The sequence below is a fragment of the Ostrinia furnacalis genome, unplaced genomic scaffold, assembly GCF_004193835.3.
Source record: "Ostrinia furnacalis isolate ACB-3 unplaced genomic scaffold, ASM419383v2 OfSCF0450, whole genome shotgun sequence".
NCBI classification, from domain to species: domain Eukaryota; kingdom Metazoa; phylum Arthropoda; class Insecta; order Lepidoptera; family Crambidae; genus Ostrinia; species Ostrinia furnacalis.
This window is the reverse complement of record NW_021130689.1, coordinates 381,182-405,122: the sequence shown is the minus strand read 5'-3', so window position 1 is coordinate 405,122 and position 23,941 is coordinate 381,182. Positions and strand designations below refer to the sequence as shown.

General features: G+C 35.5%; 3 protein-coding genes across 3 annotated transcripts in view; 2 read left to right on the top strand and 1 right to left on the bottom strand.

Annotated features, from left to right (window-relative positions):
- The first annotated feature begins 367 nt into the window (after nucleotides 1–367).
- Cyp339a1 (cytochrome P450 CYP339A1) lies at nucleotides 368–7,178 on the top strand. The gene is made up of 10 exons (XM_028322010.1): nucleotides 368–850; nucleotides 934–1,171; nucleotides 1,658–1,851; nucleotides 2,407–2,605; nucleotides 2,968–3,038; nucleotides 3,199–3,302; nucleotides 4,467–4,630; nucleotides 6,225–6,290; nucleotides 6,482–6,695; nucleotides 6,837–7,178. Exons 1-10 carry the CDS (start codon nucleotides 475–477, stop codon nucleotides 6,948–6,950), a joined length of 1,740 nt encoding a protein of 579 aa, XP_028177811.1. The 5' UTR covers nucleotides 368–474; the 3' UTR covers nucleotides 6,951–7,178.
- lin-52 (DREAM core complex component lin-52) lies at nucleotides 7,037–8,369 on the bottom strand. The gene is made up of 4 exons (XM_028322035.1): nucleotides 8,260–8,369; nucleotides 8,012–8,113; nucleotides 7,668–7,766; nucleotides 7,037–7,436 (listed from the first exon to the last, which is right to left on the bottom strand). The coding sequence occupies exons 1-4, from the start codon at nucleotides 8,324–8,326 to the stop codon at nucleotides 7,294–7,296; spliced, it is 411 nt and encodes a 136-aa protein (XP_028177836.1). The 5' UTR covers nucleotides 8,327–8,369; the 3' UTR covers nucleotides 7,037–7,293.
- A 1,506-nt stretch (nucleotides 8,370–9,875) lies between these two features.
- The window catches only part of RpS19a (Ribosomal protein S19a), a 45,720-nt gene continuing 31,654 nt past the window's right edge, over nucleotides 9,876–23,941 (top strand). The window contains exons 1-9 of the mRNA XM_028321977.1: nucleotides 9,876–9,975; nucleotides 10,505–10,575; nucleotides 10,708–10,917; nucleotides 12,581–12,757; nucleotides 15,244–15,511; nucleotides 17,059–17,313; nucleotides 17,385–17,546; nucleotides 17,633–17,881; nucleotides 23,496–23,758. Coding sequence (XP_028177778.1) covers nucleotides 10,505–10,575; nucleotides 10,708–10,917; nucleotides 12,581–12,757; nucleotides 15,244–15,511; nucleotides 17,059–17,313; nucleotides 17,385–17,546; nucleotides 17,633–17,881; nucleotides 23,496–23,758 — 1,655 coding nt within the window. The 5' untranslated portion in view covers nucleotides 9,876–9,975. The remainder of the gene's footprint in view (nucleotides 9,976–10,504; nucleotides 10,576–10,707; nucleotides 10,918–12,580; nucleotides 12,758–15,243; nucleotides 15,512–17,058; nucleotides 17,314–17,384; nucleotides 17,547–17,632; nucleotides 17,882–23,495; nucleotides 23,759–23,941) is intronic.

The following is a 23,941-nucleotide window of genomic DNA, read 5'->3' as shown; positions in this document are numbered from 1 at the left end:
CAGTAAACATATGTTACAAACTGCATGTTAACAGAGCGACAATGCATAAAGGGCTTTTAATTTTTTATAAATCAACATTGAAGATGAAAGGAGAAAAATATGAAATAATACATTAAACTACTAAATGCAACGAATATTCTTTACTGGCAATTCTGTAGCTTTCGTTCAGAAATCTTATAGCGCAATAAAAAAAGCGTTCAGAAACCGAGTAGTAATATGCCATAGACTATAAAATTACTTTTGTAGGCAAAGGAAAAATATCGCAAATGTTGTCAAATTACGCGTGAGCTCAAGAGCTCATCCCGGGCCCCGGCTCATCCCTAATCCCATGCATTTTACCTTTACAAAAATAAAATGGCGCGGTGATTCGAAAAAACATCGTAATTCAATTGTTTCATTTGTAAAACGTCACATACTTCTGAAATTCTTCTAAAAAACGATAATTTCGTTATCAATTCTTATCGTTTGCGCAAAATGTTACTAAATCAGTTGCGACATGTGAGGTCTAAAGCAAACTTCAATAATTTCGTGCATAATCAGAAGTTTCATACTTTAGATCGAGCAAGATACCAACTTGCTACGTCTCACGAAGCTCGTATGTCTCCAAACGCCGACACAACCACAGTGAAAAATGTTGAAATAAGCCCTCCTAACAGCCGAATACTGGGTGAAATTTTCTCAACAACTAGAGTGGTGCCAATGGTTTTGTCTAACAAGGAGCCGGTTATTTTATCCTTCGACGATGTGCCTGGTCCGAAGACGTTGAAATACTTGTCGAATGTGCGGCAATATTTGTCACAAGTTGGTACTCAACTCATGGCTGGGGCTCTGACGGTTGGGCTAAATATTGGTAAGTTGAAATTACCTTTAAATACTTCAATTTACGTGTAACATGTTACCAATAGGGATTTTCTACCTTTAAAAATCTCTCAGGAACATATATCAACAACCGAAAGCCGCTAAAAAGCCTATCCGTGCTGTTCGACGAATATGGCCCAGTAGTTCGCTTCGTCAGCCCCATGGGAGGAGACATAGTCCTCATAAACCACCCGGACCACATCCAGAAAGTGTACACCATGGAAGGAGAAAGCCCCGTCAGATCCGCTCTGGACTCCTTAGAGAAATACAGGCTGGAACATAGGAATCATGCATTTAGCGGAATTTATTCAGTGTAAGTAAAATCCCTATCGTACGCTTTATCTCGCAGTTGTTGTGGGCGACACTAAAACATTACACAAATTATTTTAAATCAATAGTTTTTCCCGCGTAAGTGTCGGTCGGTCGCCGTAATACAAACTGTCCTAACTTTTCACTGGTTGGGATTTTATTGTTAGAAGCTGTAGATCCTGGCTACACAGGAGTTGCAGCGCTGGGAATAGTCCCGTAACTTTTCCCTGGATGTTAAACTATCTTCATTAAAATGCTGTATACGTCTAAAACTGCTGCTGCTCCTGCAGTTGCTAAGATACTTATAATCGGCCGTTTGGTGTAGTGGTTCAGAACGGACTACTATTCCGAGAGGTCCCGGGTTCGATTCCCGGCGGGGCAGAAATTGAATAGATGAATTTTAATTTTTGTGACGGATCTGCTGGGTGTTAAGTACTATGTATGTATGTACTTAAAAAGTACATATTATTATTTATTTATTTTCTCCCAGCCACGGCCCCGAATGGATCCGCCAAAGGAGCACCGTGTCGAGCCCGCTGCACGACGCGGTCGCGCTCCACATGCACGGCCTCAACGACGTCTGCGAGAGTTTCGTGCAGAAGGTCTACAATATGAGGAACCACCAGGACGAGGTGCCCAAGGACCTTATGAAGGATATCCATAAGTGGGCGTTTGATTGCATTGGTCAGTATTCTTAGCTAGTATTAATCTTTGTATTTTGAGATGCCAGCACCGCTGGTCGATTTATGACAGGGTCTTTCTTCATCAGGCAGTATTCCCGAACCAGTAAAAAATATAGTGTGGCACCACGCCCATTCACGAGGTGAACAGTCGACCTTTTAGGTATAGTCTGGTCCCTAAGCACGTAGAATTTTGTCCAATGACCCCAAGCTACCCATCCTTACTTATCGCTCGCGCGTAATTATATTGCTGTTGCGCTCGCACACTCACTGCTGCCGCCGGTCGCACACTCACTGCTGCCGCCGGTCGCACAGTCGCGACAACAATATAATTACGCGCGAGCGATAAGGATAGGTGGCTTGGGGTCATTGGACAAAATTCTACGTGTTCCGCGACCAGATCTTAGCAGGAGCAGAACGCGCTGGATGCAGGCAAGTCGTTAAAATGTAGACGTTGCAAACTTTTTGGCTACTTTGGGTGACACGAGCTATTTGACTCCTTCCGATTTCCCGATTCCCTTTAAGAAATAAGACAATCCAACTAATCACGTTTATTCAGGGTTAATCGTATTCTCGAAGCGGTTCACGATGTTGGATACGGAGCTCATCTACAGCCAGTGCGACATGTCGTGGCTGTACCACAGCCTGGAGAAGGCCACGGAAGCGATCGTCAAGTGCGAGTCGGGCATGCACCTCTGGAAGTTGTTCACCACCCCGGCTTGGTATTCGCTGGTGAAGAACTGCGATAGTTTGGACAGGTACTTAACATCTATTTGTCATCATTTCCAAACTTTTTTTGTCTATTCCAGGTGATCAAAGTGGACCCCAAGCGACATTTTGGTGTCTTTTGATCACACATGGATAAGTCTATTTTGATCACCTAGGAGGTGATCTTATCCATGGGTGATCAAAGGATACCAGTGTCGCCTGGAGTCCACTTTGGTCACCTGGGTGATCAAATTTTAATAGACCATTTTTTAACATGAACAACGAAAGCAATGTCTCAGATGGGAATTGAACCCAACCTTTCGCGTGCCGGGTGACTGCTCTCACTCAGTGTCTCAGCAGATTTTTTTTACATATTTAGAGAAATGTTTAACGCACTTATATTTTGTTGCAGTTTGATAGGAAAGCATGTCATGGAGGCAGAACAGTCAATTTCAATTAAAAACAAAACTGAAAATGTTTCAAGTAAGAATCTACAAAATTTACAGATAGCATAGCGTAAATATTAACATCACTAATTAGAACCTTATGCCATTAGCTGAGATAACGAAGATTTCTAATATAACTATCTTAGGGTAATTGTTTAGTTGAACAGAATAACTATTCTAAACAAATGTATTTTCAGGTCAACATTCTTTGATTGACACCATGTTACTGGGAGAGGAGAGAATGAATGCAGAGGATATAACCACAGTAATTATGGATATGCTACTAATTGGAGTCAACACGGTAATGATTTTGAACGTACAAAAATTTAAAAGGAGCGATATGATGTATTTAGAATTTTAGATTCTTCTTTATCCTCCTGAGACCCAGACCCCTAAAAATTGTCGGATTGTCTTGAATTTTGGAAGGCAGGCTAAGTTTCATATGTACAACTAACAAAAAATGCGAAAAAAAATCTAGCCCCCCTACATACGCCAAAATGGGGGGTGTCACCAGTGACACTACGGGTTTCAAAGACATTAAATTAATTAATATTTTAATTACTTCAGGTATGGTAAAATAGGTGTTTTCAGTTTCAAATTGATCTGCAATTGTTTAGAATCATATAAGATTTACTTTTTAACAGCTTTTATTGAACTTGTTACTACAAACTTTAATTTAACTTGCTATAAATGTGTGAATGTATGTTTGAGTAAAATCTTGGAAGCTGAATTAGAGCTACTTCCTGCCAACCGATTGAGCTGAAATTTTGCATAGACATGTAACTCAGATGAGACTTCAATATAATGAGGTCATGGAGCTGATCTGATGATGGAGACGGAAGGTAGCCATAGAAACTCTGTGACTAAACGATGTAACTCTGTCGAGTTTTGACTCATTTGATTGGTATTGACAAGTACTCTGGTCTTGGATGATATCCAGGGTCTGATCTGAGGATGGAGCATCAATTTTTTCATCATCAGTATCATATAATTGACTTGACGTTACCATCAGACAATCCTAAAAAGGACCATATTTCAAATCACGAGTGCCCAAAGTGTCACCAGTGACACTCGAATTAATTGACGAAAATACTTATTACAATAGAAACATTTTAATAGTTTTATCGCACAATCTGAGAGATATATTACCGTAGCACACAGAAAACACAAAACAATACCAAAAAACTTGTTTTAAATAATATTTTCTTTTTTTGGAATGTGTCATGTCGGAGGTCGCGCGAATTCAAAATTTCAATTAATGTTTACAAAATCAAAAACCCTTTCGTGCGAGGCATAGCAATTTTTTGGATATGTGACATATTCCAACGTTTTACACACTTTTATTAATTTTCATAAATACTAATAAATGGCGCTGTAAAAAAAATATATACACAAGTGTCACGAGTGACACCGGGGGTCTCAGGAGGTTATGTTTTCGTCTGCAACTCACACATTCTTGTTCCAGATTACCTCATCAATGGCATTCCTCTTATACCATTTAGCTAAATATCAGAGGGCTCAAAAACATCTCCATGAAGAAATTGGTGATCTGTCAATAGATCTAAAAGATTTTAAAAATATAAAGGAGAAGACACCTTATCTCCAAGCATGCATCAAGGAGAATCTAAGGTGATGATCAAATAAAGTGCTATAGGCATAAGGGGGCGTCCATAAATTACGTGAGACAATTTTGGCCATTTTTCAACCCCCCCGCCCCCCTTGGTGAGATTTGGTGAGATTTTGCCTGACCCCCTCCCCCACCCCCCTAATCTCACGTGATATTTAATAAAATGCCCATTTTGCAATGTCTATGCTTCGAGTATATTAGATTTATATGAAAAAATCAGTAACCCAGTGTAGATTTGGTGAGATTTTGCCTGACCCCCTCCCCCACCCCCCTAATCTCACGTGATATTTAATAAAATGCCCATTTTGCAATGTCTATGCTTCGAGTATATTAGATTTATATGAAAAAATCAGTAACCCAGTGTCGTGCCACACGCAGTGCAGGGTTCCGTAGCTTCCCGTCGTTTAGTAAGACAAGCAATTGCTTCAACCTAGGACCAGTTTTTTGATTCATAGTTAAAATAACTAATTGTTAAATTTTGCTACTAATGGTTAAATATTAATAAAATGTAAACTAATAGTTAAAAGATGTACTAAAACTACTCAATTTAAACATTGTTAAAAAAACATTTTTTTCTGTTATTTAACCACTTGTCATTTGATATCTGTCAAATTTGACTATTGGTTACTTTAACTACGAATACATAATATTTTCATACTTATGACATACATTTTTAGGGTTCCGTAGTCCTGACAAGAAACCCTTATAGTTTCGATATGTCTGTCTGTCTGGGGTTTCGCTTGGAAATTATTGGCACTGAGGAGCTGTAATTTTGTGAAGGTATGTATATTAATCACGCCGACAAAACGATAAAATAAAATTTCTAGGGTAGCTCCCCTGCATGTAAAGTGGGGATGATTTTTTTTCAAGGAAAACTATAACGGTTAAGATACATTACTTAGTTTAAGAGTAATAGTCATTTGACTCATGTATTAGACAATTTCTTAACCAGTAAAAATTCCTTAGAAGAAAATATGAAAAGTGACTTTAGATGAAGTAATTGCTTGCTTCTGAAATATACATATTGTGGTAACGACAGACAACTACGGAGCCCTACACTGCGCGTGGGACGACACGCACTTGGCCAATTTATTACGCAATAGCGATGCTGATGACGTTTTTTTTTAAGTTCGAATTTTCTTAACTTCGACATTTGTTCTGCTTCTTTAGTGTTCACAAATGCAGATGGAGGCATTTTTAGTTTAATTTGACTAGACGGTTTGGAATAAATTGTCATTATCATCATAAAAAAAATCCTTTTTTTTTACTTCAATAACCCAGTTTTCTGGTAATTTTACTCTATTTCTTGCGGGAAAAATTACGTGATATTTTCCGAGACCCCCCCTCTCCCCCACGTGAGATTTAGTGAGATTTTCGGTGACCCCCTCCCCCCCCTAAAAGCCTCACGTAATTTATGGACGCCCCCTAATGTACAACTGGGGGGTTCCTGTCTGGGTCAAAATTAATGCCGCGAGGCTGCCAATGTGTTTTTTTAAGGACAGCTCTGTCACATCACATGTCACCCCTCAGTTAAACACAATCCCTGAAATTTTATTAGAAAGGAATAAAATTATAATTGAGATATTTTTGTTTCAGATTAGTGCCTCCAATCCCAGTACTTACAAGAATTTTGCCCAAGAATATAATATTGGACCGATACAAGTGAGTGCTTTATATTATTTTTATTCTGTGTAAAAACATAAAGTAAATTCATAGATAGGCATAGATGCCTAAATTAATTCTAACACTATTATTAATTTCTGGCAGCTATGCTCTACATTTAAGTTTAAAAAAATATCTGAAAAGTTAATTTTCCATTAATGAAGATACTAATTATTGGACATTGATTACAGTATACCACGTGGCACTCTTATCATAATGTCAGCGCAAGACACAGCCCTCAAAGAGAGCAACTTTGAAGATGCCAATGCGTTCAAGCCTGAGAGATGGAACAGCCCTGATGCTAAAGATTACCATGCTTTTGCTTCTATTCCGTTTGGTCATGGTGCAAGAAAATGCTTAGGCCAGAACGTTGCAGAAACCATGATGACCCTGCTGACGATTAGGGTAGGTATTTGCTGTACTGCATTTGTTTCATTTTTAGAGTATAAATATTATTTTACTAGATTTGTTGGTCCTAGCCCATAGTCTTTGGGTTATGTCACTGCTCCTATGTTATAATTAGTGGTTTTATCTCTATTATTTCAGTTGGTGCAGAAGTACAAGCTGGAATACCATTATGGAGACATTGAGCCAACTAAGACTTTTATTGCTAAACCGAACAGAGCTCTAAAGATAAGATTTATTGATAGGACCCAATAGTGCGACTGATACTTAACAAGAGCTTAAGCTTGAAGTAAATTCAAACAAATGTGTTTATAGATTAATTTTATTATTATAACTTGCTAATAAAATTTAAAAATATGACATACATTGTTTATTTATCACACAGCTAGATTTTTAATGGATAAAAAGGATTTTTGTTTAGCACTAAAGTGATTATAAAAATTAAAGGATAATACGTAGGCTGATTACAAAGTTTCATAATGATATAGGTAAACAATATTGCTCAGATACCTAGTGTATTACATTGCATACCATTTGGTACCTAAGTAGGTCATCTAATAAAACTATATTAAACCTAGAGCTAATATTGCCATGATGACTACCTGTGGCGCCTTGATGTAAATATGTTCAAGTATTTCCCTCTCGTCATTTCCTTGGCCTCCTCTAGTCCCAGTTGATATGCCATGTCGTGAAGCTTCTTCACTTCCAAAATTAGACCACTCGCAGACAAAGAGTTCAGTTCTGAAAATAGAAACAAGAAATGTTGAAACATAGGTACTTTGTTATCAGCTAAACTTGTTTTAAAAAACCTAGGCTAGGTATTATTTTAGAATTTGCATCTTCTGGGTCTAACAGATTTGATGTTTAGTGAAGAATTTACCACATGTAGAGCAACCAACACGGCTTAAAATAGCTAAAATGATTATTTCTAGTTTTGAAAGAATTAACCAAATGCTTAGAGTTATGACTTACGTTGCATATAAGTGTAGTCTTCCTTGGTCAAGCCTTTATTCCAGGATGGGGGAGATTGATTGGCATTCTGCACTGGCGCAAACTCCGATACTCCAGGTACTGTAAACGAGTCATTTGAAGATTTAGACTCCTCATCACATTTCGTTATGTTATTTCCATCATCCATAGCAAACCAAAAGTTTAAAATTATGAACGGTTACAACCGAAATGCCAAACAACAAAATACAACAACGCCATGGAGAACGGACGATGAATGGAATGACATCACAAATCCCGCGATTTTTGAAAATCACAACAATCGATTACTTTGGTTATGATTATTTTAATTGATATTAAACACATACTCTGTTCAGGCCATAGCTCCGGTGATGCACGATCGAGCTTCTCTAAACTGAGAAGACTTTCTTCCAATGATGTCAGAGGAATATCATCAGATGTGGTTTGGCCTACAACAAAACAAACATTCACCATGAAATTACCACTGAAAATAGATGGAACTGCTTCAATTGTTAAAAGTCACAAACGATTATTTAAAATGGTGTTATTTTTCGATCAATTCCACGAATTAATTCCGAATAAGAAGCTATTTTACCTTCCTGCACAAAAGAATTCTGTTTCGCGGCCATTTTCCAATTTTTGACAACATTAATTCCATTCATAGACAAACCATAGATCAAAAAAGATCTATAGACACGTTGTAATTATTGCCAAGCTGAAAAATATTTAAAATATACTTTTGGTAGAAACCAAAGTTTTGAGATGTTCTCCCAGAAATAGTGTAGTGCACATTTGTCGTCAGTATAGTGAGACTATCGATACGGCTACAGCTAATAGAAAATGTTATCTTATGATCAGACAACAAGAGAAAGATGAATAAAATACATTAATCTTTCTGAATGAGCAATTTTGGACGCATGCTGATAAAGTGGGATAATAGTCAACAAGCCATAAAACAAGTCACAAGTAGTTTTAAACCAGAGCCCCGATTACGGTAATTTTTAACGTCTCCAATCCAGACACGCTTCTCGATTCTGCGATACGATTGGTCGTTCAACAGCGTACGTCAGCTGTCAGGGTCTGGATTGGAGACGTTAAAAATTACCGTAATCGGGGCTCAGTACCTACATAATTATACAATATCAAACGTGCAGCGGGCATATTGACGAAATAAAAATATTATTAGGTATGTTCTAAATCGTTCTCCTACTACAACGCGACATGCATGATGCCTAGAATGCTGGCTACATTTCCGCGATGAATGGCCAAACTGATTCGTTAGCCAAGAAATGCGCCTGAGTCCCGATTACGGTAATTTTTAACGTCAACAATCCAGACACGCTTCTCGATTCTGCGATACGATTGGTCGTTCAACAGCGCACGTCAGCTGTTTTGACCAATCGTATTGCAGAATCAGAAACGCATCAGAAACGCGTCTGGATTGTAGACGTTAAAAGTTACCGTAATCGGGGCTCAGTTCTCATTTTCCCACTTGATCCCTACGGACCATAAATTCACTATTTTATTATTAATTTGATGTTGTATTCAATAAAATTTCTTTTTTGTTTGCCTCGTTATTACTTTTGGTAATGAAACTATTAACCAATCGTAAGGAATCAACTTCTTTTATCAGATGCTATGTTGAATTACGGGCTCGGGCTCGGGTTAAAATGGGCTTCAGTTAACTAACAGTGCTCGCGACTTCAACATGGGAATTCCTCTAAAAACCGTTCTATGTTTTCCCTGGGTCTCAAACTGTCTTGAAATCGGTTCAAATGTTCAATGGTTGTAAAGAATATCAAAATTGTTCTTCCATCCTCTCAAATTTTAAAATGTATTGTTTTAGTATGGTAGGAAGGAAGGATCTAATTACACTTATTTATGCCCTCGGCTTCGACATTTCGATTTTAGATTGGGTTCTTTCTTACAATCATGACGATCAACAAAGTACCCACTAATTTGTGTGCTAGACAAAGTGCACATTATAAACGCTAATTAGTCGAAAAATATTTGAAATCCCTTTTTTTGTATGGAGATTTGACGGATTTGATTTTAGATTCGATCAAAAAGTAAAAGTGCAACAAACTGAATGAATTGATTTTATGTTATTACTTACAAAATGTTATGACACATTTGATAAATTAACGAAGTCCATAATTTAATTTAATTAAAATGGACGGACTATGTTAAGTTAACCATAGTCACGTTAGATAGATATCGATAGTGACCAGATTACTGTCCAAAAGCATCACTAGCTACTACCCATTGGTAGTTTTCTTCTCTTTCTTTCCGGCTGTCAACTGTGGACAAGGTGCGTACGCCACATGGTTTTTCAGTGAAATAAATAGTGAAATCTCTGGTTATTGTATCGTAAATACGGTCAAAAACATAAAAGGTAACGTAGATTAAACATACGTGCTGGTTTGACTCCAATTCACAATATTAATATTTTGGTATAGACCGCAAATCTACCACGAAGCACCATGCCAATACTTCCATGTAATGGACTAACAAAGTTTATTATTGAGTTAAATACACGCTGAAGTGTAAAGCATTACCTGTTTAATTATTTAAAACCTGATGCAACTTATTTACCCATTGGTAATGTCTGGATATGATCACAAATTTTACATAACCTAACTTCGTATCAATACAAGCCATACTCCAGCTCATACCAACAGTGTACCGTAGAAAACACAGCTTGTTACTACGTAAAGTGGCACCTAATTACAAACTTATGTAGAATATGTGTTTTTATTATCTCTGCTATAGTTTGGCGGGTAGTCAATTTCATGGGATATCTCAGGGTTTAACTGACCATTACCTCTTAACAATTCCAGATGCGTTCCGTCACGCTCAAGGATGTCGAACAAGACAAGGTCGTCAAGACCGTAGCTGCTCACTTGAAGAAGTAAGTAAAATTCCTTGAATAATAATTTCTACCTTGCTCTGTATCACTTGTTCCAAACATCAATATTAAATTGGGTAAATCTTATTTGAAATGTAGTGCCTTTACTTATTTATATTCTTATTTTCCTTTCAGGACCGGCAAAGTCAAGGTCCCAGAACACATGGACCTCGTCAAGACGGCCCGTTTCAAGGAGTTGGCCCCCTATGACCCTGACTGGTTCTACGTACGTTGCGCTGCCGTTCTCCGTCACATCTACATCCGCTCCCCTGTTGGAGTAAAGACAGTCACCAAAATCTTCGGTGGTCGCAAACGCAATGGTGTCACTCCCTCACACTTCTGCAGGTAAATGTCTTAATTTTTAAACTTATGGTGGTGTGCTTTGTATTTAAATTCATTTATGTGAAGAATCAGAAAAAATGTGATTAATCCTGAGTTGCACATTAGTTTTCAATGTACAATTTATTTTAATTTGAAGTAGGTATTTTTAGTTCATGGCTTCAATCTCAACTGGCAAAAAATGCCATTTCAATAGTTTATTTTTATCTTTTACTTGTGCTTTTAATTTCATAATGTAGATTGCAGCTCACCTTTAAAATTTTTCTTGTTTCTGGAATTTTAATTATTTTAAACCCCCAAGTTTAATTATTTGTTTTTTCACTCAATGTTTTGCTGTACTTATTTATTTCTATCCAGTGTTACAGTATTTATGTTTAGTAACTGTTTTTGTATTTATTTTATTTGAAATTATGAATGTTATGATTATGATGACACACAGAACTGGTCTCCTACAGAGAATACCTTAAGATTTTAGAAACAAATGCCAACAAACCCAATCCATGTCCATTTAGTAAAAAAATACTGGTTCTTGTTGTCAGTATTGTATTTGCCAAATAAAGGCCTAATGTCATGTGGTTCTTAAAATGTTATATCTGTCGCAGTCGGATTGTATAATCCGCCGTTTTACATTACCACTAGGCATTTTACATTACAGCTCTGTTTTGTAATACGGCGGTTCAACGTTTAGGCGGATTGTCATTGCGATACGTTCTTCAATACGGCGGCCCACGTTTAGCCGCATCGTACTACTACATATTGTAGGGTGACCATACTTACAAAATAAAACAATGTTTAATGAAAATAAATTGTAATAAGGCAGATTTTAAGAATTATTACCTTCGTTACTGTATACTAAATAATATATTTGGCTTCAGTATTTTTTTTTTACTTATATAAAAATCACAAGGGATAGCCATCTAAAAAAAAGTAACTCAAAACAATTAGACTTCTAAACATTTTAAGAATTAATTAGATACTTGGCTTTAGTCTTTTTTAGACATTAAAAATTATCTAAGGGAACAGGTAACTCAAAACTATAAAGTTTTAGTCATTTTTTCTGGGTTATTTTTCTTTAAGATAAAATTATTTTCACCGGCCACAGCCATGATTTCATATTTTTACACTAATAATATTGTGTAGGATTCCGCCGAACACCAGAATCCATAGCCACTTTGTCCGGCAGCGCCACGGTATTGAAAATAGGAACTAAAAACTGTCAAAGCGGCGGGTAATGACACGCTGTTTTACATTACGGCTAGCCGTATTGAAGAACGTTTGGCGCCGAATACATTCCGGCGGATTTTCATTCAGCCGTATTCAATCCGGCTAAACGTTAATCCGCCGTATTACAAAACAGAGCTGTAATGCAAAATGCCTAGCTGTAATGTGAAACGGCGGATTATACAATCTGACTGCGACATATCTATAAAAGCGAAAAGTCACTGACTGACTCACTCATCACGAAATCTCAGAAACTACAAGTGCTAGGAATAAAAAATCTCAATAGTCTCAAATTTTCCATGGGGGTTCCTTTTAGAACGTGGGTGCTCACTAAGACGGGATTTTGCAATATTCAACCCCCTAAGAGGGTAAAACGGGATCCACGCGTACAAAGTCGTGGGAGGCCGCTAGTACATAAATAACTACAACTGATGATTGTCAATTCCAGATCATCAGGCAGCATCGCCCGCAAGGCGCTGCAGGCCCTCGAAGCCCTCAAGCTGGTGGAGAAGGTCGCCGACGGTGGTCGCGTCCTCACGGTGCAGGGTCGCCGTGACCTCGACAGAATCGCCGCCCAAGTCCGCCTAAAGGCCAAGCAGGCTGCCAAGCAGAGTGTCATTGTTCTGTAATTTAATTTACGAATAAAAAAAAAGTGAAAAACATTTTCTTTTTTATTATCACACTGATTTTTTTTCTGAATTGGATTGGAACTAGACTTAAAAATCTGAGTCAGGTAACATAAAACTACGAAAGCACGGAAAAAGTTATTTGCATAAACCTACTAGCATTTTTTTCAATTTTCTTATGAACAGAATGCATCGCGTGTCATGCCTAATTATGGCAAAAAAGAAATCTCAAAAAGAGAAGGTAACGCGATGGTTTATAGATGAAAAAGTGGGTTTGGTTTATTCCCGTTGTTCGGGTTGTTCCTATCGATCGGGCTTGTCCCCATTGGTAGACTTAAATTATTTTTATTTTATTCCCACTGTCCCCACCCTTCCCCACCGGTCGGAGGATGGTACAATGGAAATGAAAAACAATTGTTTTTATTATTTTATTAAAATCTCGTCTCCACAGGTGTGGTGTGCACAAATAATAAACCGTGGGTTCGACCATCCATTTATTTATATCAACACGAAAAAAATTATTTTGGTGGATATCAAAATAATATTTAAGCTATTCATTGAGCTCATATTATTATTTGGTTACAAAAGGTACAAAACTGGGTTATAGGGTACATCACTAGCCTGTCATTGGTGATTTTGACAGTGACATTTTGGTGACATCCATCAACAACGTCAAGTCGTTCGCAATCCGATGCTGACTTCAAATTTTATTTTCGTTTCGCGTTCCTCATAGGGGTGTCCACTTTGAAAAAACATCGATGTTTTTTTCGATTCGATATTTTAAAACTGTACATCGATTTCTTTCGATGTATTGGAAGAAAACATCGATGTTTTGTATAAATCGAGTACTTTTTTAAGATTTTTTATAATCCACTAATTTAAGCATTGTATTATTAAAAAACAGTAAAAGCCATACATGAGAAAAATCTTCATTATACAGTGTGAGTCACGTTAAAGTGCACATATGAAAATAGGTGAAACTAGACCTATTTTTATCGACAAAAAAGAGGTCAAAAATTTTTGAGATTTTTTTTTATTTTTTTTAGATTTTTTTTTCTTCCAATTACTTCTCGTAAAGAAAACGTAATAACTTTTAAACTAAGAAGTATATCCTTATCAAATGAAAATAGTAATAATGCTAAATAATAAGCGATACTAAAAAAATACATAAAATACCTAGAAAATGCCAACAAATAATAAAAAAATATACTTTTTGAAAAAAATCTGCTTTAAAATTCGTGTTTTTTTGGTTATTTGATCTCCAAATAATGCCCCCATAACAGGTGGTTTTTATTACTTTGTATTATTTTTTATCGTATTACCTTTGTAAAACCAAAAATCGCATGTCTCTATCCCTATCACAATGTTTGCAATGATCGTTTGAACTAAGCCTCTCCGGGCGGGCCATTCAACGCTTCGTTAACAACGAAACTGAAACTGGCTCTAGATTTGTAATTTTGATAAAGACGAGTTACATTTCAAATAAAAACAAAAGATTTCGAAGTAAAATAAGCATTTTAGTTAAAATTAAAATTGTCTCCACCTGTAGTGGAGAATAATGTGGTGGCAGGCCTTTGTTTAAACGATCATAGCAAATGTTGTGATAGGGATAGAGACATGCAATTTTTGGTTTTACAAAAGTAATACGATAGAGAATAATACAAAGTAATAAAAAATACCTGTTATAGGGGCATTTTTTGGAGAAATTTATCAAATAACCAAAAAAACACGAATTTAAAAGCAGATTTTTTTCAAAAAGTATAATTTTTTATTATTTGTTGGCATTTTCTGGGTATTTTATGTTTTTTTTTAGCGAGAAGTAATTCTAAGAAAAAAAATTCTTTAAAAAATTAAAAAAAATCTCAAAAAATTTTTGACCTTTTTTTTGTCGATAAAAATAGGTCTAGTTTCACATATTTTCATATGTACACTTTAACGTGACTCACACTGTATATTAAAGTAAGAACAAAAAAAAACATCCGCATTTATTTTTATAAGTTTGTTATATCCTAAGTATTTCCAGTGTTCTTTTGGAAGACTTTGCAAAAATAACAGTTTATTTAAACGTTTGCCTTTCAGCCTATTTCTTTGTTGATTGACACAAACAAACTCGCCAACCGACACGCGTGACGCGACATTGACATAACAGTTTTTTTTTATTGTCACTAGAGACACTACTCACTGCACTCGTACGCAGTGTTGCCAACGTTTTTAAAATACAAGTTGGGTTGTCCGTATAAGTAAAATTTTAGTGGTCAGACTTGAGTTTTATGAAATTTTAATTGGTTATCATCGATTCGATGTTTTAACACTGAAAACTTAAAAACATCGATACATCGAGTATTTCAATAGCTTTTCAAAACATCGGATCCATTCGATGTATCGCATTGTAAACATCGATGTTTTCGATACATCGATGTATATCGAATATCCCTAGTTCCTCAGTTCAATTCGCTTCACAGATTTGATTGGATGTATTCTAAATAATAATATGCAGTGATCACAAAATGTTTGTGACATTCGGACGTCGCACTATATTGATAGTGTTAGTGAATGTAATTTCGTGTGTATTGTGTCTCCGGCAATATGGGGATCCAGGAGACACTTTGTACGTGGCAGGTGGAGAGGAAACTACTGGAAAATTGACTGTAATAAACAGATTTTCGGAGGAGGAGAACTCCCAGCTAGAGAGGAGAAAACGCGATGTGGCTCCTTCAACACCTCCCGCAGTCGCAGCAAACATAAGTACATGGGTAACGATCCATTTCCTTGTTAAGACCACGTCCCCTTTGTTGTTTGTAATTTTTACTGCCGTACCCTCGGACAATATAATAGTGGGTCTACGTATCTTGTTTATTTACTTGTGTACTTTCTATTATTACTTATTATGACGTCGTACTCTCGCCGCGCGGCATTGATTTTATTTTTTCATTGTTGAGAAAATACTGTACAGTTGCCAAAAAATGTTAGTTATGAAGATACATCAATTAACATATGCCATGACTAAGCTAAATAGAAAGTAGGCTAGTACTTGATGAATTAATTTTTAAAGTAAATTTATGACATTAAGTACCTACCTACATAACAATGATAACAAAGACTGTATTGTTAATGATTTTAAATATTTACCAATTTGAATTAGTTGATGATTATAGTTGGGTAATATTGAACTAGTCCTTGCCCTTGAGTCCATTGTCATAGTGTCAGTATAGCTCCTTAGTTATTTTTTTAGCATTTTTCCTTAGATAACAATGGTTAGGGGCCCTAGTGGACAAGTCTTATTAGACAATAAATTGAATGAAGAACTTTTTTCAGGATAGGTACCATCTTATAATTTTTTGTAAATAAATATGATCTACATTTTTTAGTTTTATAGGTCCATGATAACTAAGTAGCTTTTTTTTTTGATTAAGGTTTTATCAAAAACAAAGGTTATTCAAAATTTTACATATACTAATGTTTTTTCCTGCTTTAAAAATTCATAATAATTGAGTCGTCTAGTTTCAAAACCCGCTAAAACGCTCCTGCAACTAATTTCTGTTTATATCTCTAAATGATGCTACTGCAATTTTCTCATCATACTGTTCAATCATTTTCGATCAAAATACACTAAAAGACTACTAAACTAGCACTTAAAATTAGGTTTGTGTTACAAACTCCGCTAAAACGCCGTCCGTTTCTTTCAAAACCCTCTAAAAGTTGATTGACCAATGGTAGCACGGTATTTTGGTCACGTGACTGCGAAATCAGTATGGAGATTTTTTTATAACGTGGTTGCTTCATAATTTGCTCTTATCAAATCCCGCTAAAATACAACATGTCCGTTTCAAATCCCATTAAAACCGAATGTTCGTAACAAAATACGCCAAAATGAAAATAGTTTTCATTATAATTCAAATTGTATTTAATTTAAAGATAAATAGCAATTACTGTTAGTATTGCCAGATGACAATAATAATTCGTATCATTTTTTTTTTGCCTAAGGCCAAAGCTATATGGATAAGCGGTTTTTTTCAATTTCTCGAAATCTTATCAAAATCGTTTTAGCGGGATTTGAAACTAGACGCCTCAATTATGCCATTTTTATAGCTAATTAATCTAACAACAAATTCATCTGATTATTTTTATTAATTTGATTACATCTGATTAGATAAACGGAGTGTATGTTATCAAGTTAATTTTGATTTCATAATCTATGAATAAGCTAGAATTTTTTTAATTAATTTGAAGTTTTGTTATTACTTTATTATTGAGTGAAGTATACATTTATACCATTTGGTAAAATTAATGTATTTGACAGACAACCAACCTGACTGACAGTCATCAGCAGCTGATGGTACACTGGGTGGGTGAAGGCTCCAATGTCATAATCTGCCTGGCCCGGGACTCCACTCCCCGGAGCAAAGGCGTGATCTCACCGTCAGCCCTGTTCATATCTTACAACTATGGCAAGAACTTTACGAACAAGACTGAGAGCTTCCGTTTGGGAGACACAGCTGATAGTGGATATGCACAGTTGGATAAGTTCTTCAACCACCCAAAATACCCAGAATTTGTAAGTATTGATTGTAGAAAAATCCAGTGTATTCTAAACTTCAGAGATACTAAGTACAGCTTTTTTTACAGTGTGTATTTGTGGACTCTACCAACAAAAAGCTGTATTACACAAGCGACAATGGCCGTAATATCCACAGATCAGACCTGACATTCCACCCCAGTGAGCTGGCTTTTGATGAAGAATTCCCTGATCGATATGTCATTTTGGATAAAATTGACACTAGTCGTAAAGTAAGTACTTTATACTATAAAATTATCATTGTAGTACGATGTTTGTTCTTGGTGTGATTTCATTTAACGATAACAAATGCTTGCAGTTGTATCTCACTGTTGATGGCGGGAAGACTTTCAAGATGATCAATGGCTTCGTAAAGACATTTTTCTGGTCATCTGGCCCTGGCTTCTCGAAGGTTTTCTATGTGGAAAGATGGAAGCCAGATAGAACGAGTACAGTATTCAGCGCGAGTGATCCGGCGGACTTGAACAACGCCGACGTGTTGTTCGAAGAGGCCAAAGACTTTCAGATAAAAGGAGACTTCATGTTTGCGACGAAGCAGTCTAAAGAGGTGAGTATTTGTTCTATTGATTTGGCAAAAATGATTTGGTAATAACACAAAAAAAAAATCCATGACCAAATATGACTTAAAGACTGTATGTGTATATTTCTAGCTTCTTGTAGCATAATTCACATAAAATTAAACTAAAAATCATGTTGAGATCATCATCAATGTCTTACGTAAGTTTAATGCTTACCTACCTAACTATAGGTATTACCGTGCTACATCTTACTGAAATCGCGACCCGCCGTCTACCCTACAGTCGCCGGCATCGATGTTATTGTTTACAACGAATTTATTTGTTCTCTGATCCTCATCAGACTAAGTCCATATTAGTTTCCTTTCGATTATCGCAATCTTATCAGGCATTACTCCTACGAATACTTACGAAGGTAATCGATTTAGTATGTGCGATGTTTTTAAATAGGTGGTATCATGACACTGCCGATAAGTTGGTAGGTACTATTGTTTACATAAGTAGGTGTTCTATTTACATGTAAACAGCTATGCTGACACGTGTGAGGTGTAATGTTTCTTTCTGTTTTATTTGTGCCTACTTTTACTAAAACAGTAATTAGACCGTATACTTAATTGACCGTCAACCGACGATGTAAACTAGACTAGACTAAGTATTCTTATAGATGGAAGCCTGTGGTTGGACACATATTGGCTAGGTATCTATTTTTGAGTGTAGATTCTTGAGTTTAATATAGTAAGCTATCTAAAGCCCTATATGTACTTGAGCAGATTAACTCAAATGGATCAATTCTATTTCGATTTGTTTTTACATAATCTAATAAACAATTAAAACAGAGACCAAGAATTCGTTTATTCTTCCAACACGCGGCGGTTTCCAGTCAAGTCTTTGTTCATCACCAAGCAACATAATATCATCCCAAAGTTTTAATAGGCAGGCACTCGTATTAAACTAATCGGATGTCTGCCTCAGCCCTACAATTAAATCCATATGCTTTTTGTTAATTCAATTTCAATTGATTGTATGTAGTGTTCTCTTCCTGAACAATGCCCCAGACCGTATCCTGCATTTAAAAAGTAATAAAAATCTTTAATTTACTTATAATGTATGCAGTAAACGTAGACGAAAAGTTGGTGCCTCTCTTAGCCATGTTATCATGATTTATTTATTTATGATAACGTTTCTGATGTCTTCAACCTCACACAATACTTGGAAGCCAATAAATATTAATTGAGATAGTGACGTTATTCTATCATTATCTAGAATTTTTCATGTTACGTGTCATATTGTATGCGGGCATTTCCACCGCGGATAAATGTAATTCATAAAATTGCAGAGTCGATAACAATCCAGATAATAACTTGTAATGAATTGTAGCAGTAATGAATGATTTTATTGTTAAATAATAACCTGTTGATAGAGATTTATTTTTCCTCAATTAACATACTAATTTGGTGGGAAGTTGTGACCTTTGTCACACTCATTTGATATTATATTTCAATAATGTATTAAAAAAGCAATAAACGTTATTTATTATTTATTTATTTAATTTCTTCTGTTTGTTTACTCAAAAATAGTTCGACAGAACTCTTTCTGATGTACTAGAACCGATTCGAATAAAAATGATATAAGTCAGTTAAAAACAGCAACCAAACAAATACCTAACTAACCTGCTGGAGGTCTAGTAGGTACATATTTCAGGTCCGCGATGACTAGTTAAAGGTACTTGATACCAGTGCAAGGAAACGATGTAAGTGAATAATACGCACTGAATTACCTGGCTTGTCTCTCGCCTTGTAGCGTTCGAGACGTTCCGTTAACACATTGAATGGGCTCTTGTTTGGTCCCTCGAGAGGTTTCTACTTGAAATTTGAAATGGATGAGTGAAGAGTCATACATTTTAAACACTTAAAGCATCTAATAATTCATGTTGCGCCACTTTTCAAATCCTACAAAACGATTTTTTGTGACCTACGATTAAGCTTGTCGAAATTAAGAGGGTCTTGTATTCCGACCATACAGCAAGCGCGAAGCATTTTATAAATTCACCACGTAACTTACTAAATCGCACAAACTAACGACTAAAGATTACGACGAAGCTTGGTGACCTTTAGATAGAAGATATTTAGCCCTCAGGCAAATTATTGTGTTTTGATTTGTTTGTGTTATGGGCGATATTTAATCGGCCGATAACTCGTAGGTAGGGTATTCGGCAGTTTTTGTATTAGAGAAAATTATAAAAAGTCCGTTTATTTTTAGCTAAAAAGTATAATTAATTAATAATTAGCTACCAGACGAACGAATTAGGCTCATTTCATTATAATCAAATTTAAATGTACTTATTATAAATCTGTCTATGTATAAAACTTTGATACAGCTGTATCAATAAATGGAACAAGAGTTTTGAACTAATAAATATTACTAAATTAATTAAAATCAAGTTTCAATATAATTCCATTAAATTCAATGAAGTGTTTTTTTCACAGAACAGCAGTTATAAATCGTTTACGAGAACATTGTTGCCTTTGTTGTTATACGATACACCGTATAAGGAAAACCTACAACATAATGTGCCTTTGTTCATTCTAGTTCGATATTCTGTTAAATGTCGTGAAATATCCATGAACTTTCATACATATTTCATTCCAACATTAAGCAAACTGATTACCGCAAAAAGTAACAAACAGAGTTACTTTCATATTTATCATCTTTATCTACTTAATTGCTAAAGATTTATGTAACCACACACTCAAAGAAGCAGGTAGTGATTTCAAAAATACCATCTCAAGTGGGTGAGCCACTAAACCACTATTTCAAGAATTAAGCGTAACCGATTTAGGAAGTCGTAACTCGATTTTGTTAAAACGACAAAACGACTACGTAAATTTCTTTGACCTTCAGAGGATGAAAGTTCGTTGTATCTTCTTGACGACAATTCATCATGTCGGACATCTCAAAATAATCGGTCACCTTCCTTCTTTGTCCAAGTTTAAACGTAAATGACTTACTTATAAGTGAATATGAACGACATAGAAATATCCTAGTCCATAAATCTAGAATTAATAGCAAAGGCCATAATAATATAAATCAGGAATTGCAATTTATTTATGAATGTTATAGCAAATTCAAGTTCATAGTTTATTCCATGTTTATTCTGGTGCGAACATAAAAACATACATTCTCACATACTTACAGTGTTAATATTTTATAGGGTTCTGCTAGTTTACGATCAGGATATTAAGATAGTTAATGGTAACTTTGTATGTTTAAATATACAGTATCCATTCTTATTAAACAAAGTTAAATAAGACAAAATTTCTGAAATATGCATCCTCCAAATAAATATTGTTGGTTACTACGGCGAATCGCTTGAAAAAAACAATTACAACGGTGATTTGTAACGTGGTCGTTTACTTCTATTCGGACAGATGTGCGCTGTGTAGGGCTACCAAAACTAATTTTAATTATTGAATATTTCAAAATTGGCCACTTTGAATTATACAACTACGCACGAATTAATATTTTGCTGCCAATTATTTTTATTGCTGGTTGTCTATTTTTATAACATCAATTAGTATAATTACAAGGACTTTGGATTTGATTTAAGTTTATTGAAACTACTTGTTTCCTATTTGTTTCCTAGACCCGTATTTATTTAATCGTAAACATAGAGTGAAGTTTTTGCTTCATTGAATTTCTATGTTTATTTATATAAATCACAGGACGTAATCCAATCTTTAGTATAATCTACTTTTAAAGGTCGTTTTATTAATTTTGATCAACATTTATACATCGGTATAATAGTCATTGAAGTATCAAGCTTCAAGGTCTGAAAGCCAACTCTGGTTGGTGCTGGTGGTAGGTAGCCCTAGCAAACTAACGGTCCAGTCACTGTTACGTTGAGCCAAGTAACGTAACGCTGTTGATGACCGTCATTATCTTCATATTCATTCATAGTTTCATTGACTAGCTGATTTTTTGCACATCAAATTGAGTTGTTCAGATGCCTAACTAGACGGAAATTTTGGATTTCATGATTCATGCTAATATGCTAAACAGTGGGTGTTGCGGATTTAGGTACTCACTGCGAACAACCATAACCTATTTTGCGGTTAGTCATAATTTAATTAAATTAATTATCTGTTCCAAGTATTGTATTTGTTTCTGGAATATTTAGGATTTGAAACTCAAAGCTACGTCCATCATGTTTTCATGATTCATATTATCAGGGGCTGACAAAGTTGACTGGGTCGTCTCCAGCCGACATGTTGTTCCGAAGTGGTAGTAGATTAGATAGATGATGATAGATGGTGCAAGCTATATTTGGAACTAGTATGTATATGTGCCCTAAAAAGGCCTATATACCTACTATTAAAGAATTTGGAATCGAGTTGAAGAATCGTGTCAATGGACTTGACTACTAACATTAGTATCAGTAACTGTTTCCAAGTTCAATATTGTTATGATTCATGACGCTGTTATTTGATTTTGTATGTTCCCCTCTCCCGATAGTAGGTCATGAATATAATTAATTATGTTCGCTAGAGTAATCGTTTTCATAACTACTAAAGTTTTACATTACCGATACTTTTACATTGAGAAACTATTATAAGTAATTAATTTTATTTATAATGTAACTTTTTATCTTTACAATACAGAACATACCATATAACCACAATTTTATTTATAGAACTGCGATTCATCTTCTCTCTTGACGAAAACATAATACATTGAACGATGCATATTAATTAATTTCAGTATAAAATAAGTAGGTACTACCGCCTCAACGACAATAAAACTGAAGTAAATAAAGTTAAATTAGAATGAATCATTTGCAAGTAGGTACTGGAAAGTGAATCATACTTTTAAAACTGATTATAAAAAGTAGTGGAATATCTAAAGGATTGTTAACAGATAATCAGCTCTAACTAAATGTAATATGGCTGGGTTTTCCTAAACTATAAACATAAATTACCACAGTAGGTCTTGTAAAAATGCTTAGGTAAATTGCCAAGTGTTGATAACAATAAGCAATATTTAAGTCGGTATATTAATTTGTTGTGTAATGCAAACCTAACACATTGAAAGACTAAACTGAAAATACATTAAACCGCTTTGCAGGCAATTGAAAAGAACAAAGACATTGTGAAAGTACCTATGTACAATATGTTATTGATCATTCGATATTTATTTTATGGTAATGTCAATGTCCTAAAGGAATATAGAACAAGTAAATATGTAAATTGAATATTCGAGTTCGATGTATTGGTTGGTTGTTTACTTGGTGTCAAGATAATTTTGTGTTTATTTCCATTGTATTGAACATTTTGCGGAAGATATTGAGTTTTGCTATTTTTAAAACTGGTTTCAATGCAAAATTGATCTTTGTATTTTAGTTTTCATAATGGATGTAATTGGCCGTGCTTGTAAAAACTTCCACAAAAAAGTTGTTATTGCCTGAGTCAAGCATACTTTCGTAAATAAACGGGAACGTATGTATGTTTGACCTAAAACGCCCTGGAGTTACTCAGTATAATTTATTCGGCTAACAAGCTTAGTTACGACAAGTACACCGAACCTACGAGTTTGGGGTCGAATGCGCGTACAATGCCTCAGTTTCGTAATAACATGAACGTTTTGTTGCAGCGAAACACACTGCACCTCTACATCTCCCACCAACGAGGCCCGTTCTACAAGGCAGAGTTCCAGACCGAACTGGATCTGAAGAAGTTCCACATAGCAGATGTCACTGACAAACGTATATTCGTCTCTGTCATGCACACCGACTCTTTAGCCAATTTGTTCGTGTCGGAAATCAACAATAACTTCTCACAATACAACTTCGTATTGAGCCTGGAGCAGATATTGTGCTATTTCCCCGATGGCAACTGGAAGGACAGCTTTCTAGAGTAAGTAGAATGATTTGCAAAGTCTATTATCTCTGGAACTCGTTTGGTGACTGATGGCAGGCGAACGACCACTTGTCGCCCTTATTGCTATAGGTTTAAAGAAAATTACCAGCGAAATGAAGTTCATGTAAATACTAATAGTAGCCTCGCCAGATAAGGCGGTAATTCTGCCCAGCTCATTAT

What these genes read in the sequence shown, in the direction of transcription:
- lin-52 (XM_028322035.1), bottom strand. Translation starts at nt 8,326, where the DNA reads ATGAATGGAATTAATGTTGTCAAAAATTGGAAAATGGCCGCGAAACAG. An exon ending in GGAGCTATGGCCTGAACAGA is followed by an intron (nt 7,767 to 8,011) that starts GTATGTGTTTAA and finishes ACTCGTTTACAG; the next exon opens with TACCTGGAGTATCGGAGTTT. An exon ending in AGACTACACTTATATGCAAC is followed by an intron (nt 7,437 to 7,667) that starts GTAAGTCATAAC and finishes TTCTATTTTCAG; the next exon opens with AACTGAACTCTTTGTCTGCG.
- Cyp339a1 (XM_028322010.1), top strand. Translation starts at nt 475, where the DNA reads ATGTTACTAAATCAGTTGCGACATGTGAGGTCTAAAGCAAACTTCAAT. An exon ending in GACGGTTGGGCTAAATATTG is followed by an intron (nt 851 to 933) that starts GTAAGTTGAAAT and finishes AAAATCTCTCAG; the next exon opens with GAACATATATCAACAACCGA. An exon ending in TGCATCAAGGAGAATCTAAG is followed by an intron (nt 4,631 to 6,224) that starts GTGATGATCAAA and finishes TTTTTGTTTCAG; the next exon opens with ATTAGTGCCTCCAATCCCAG.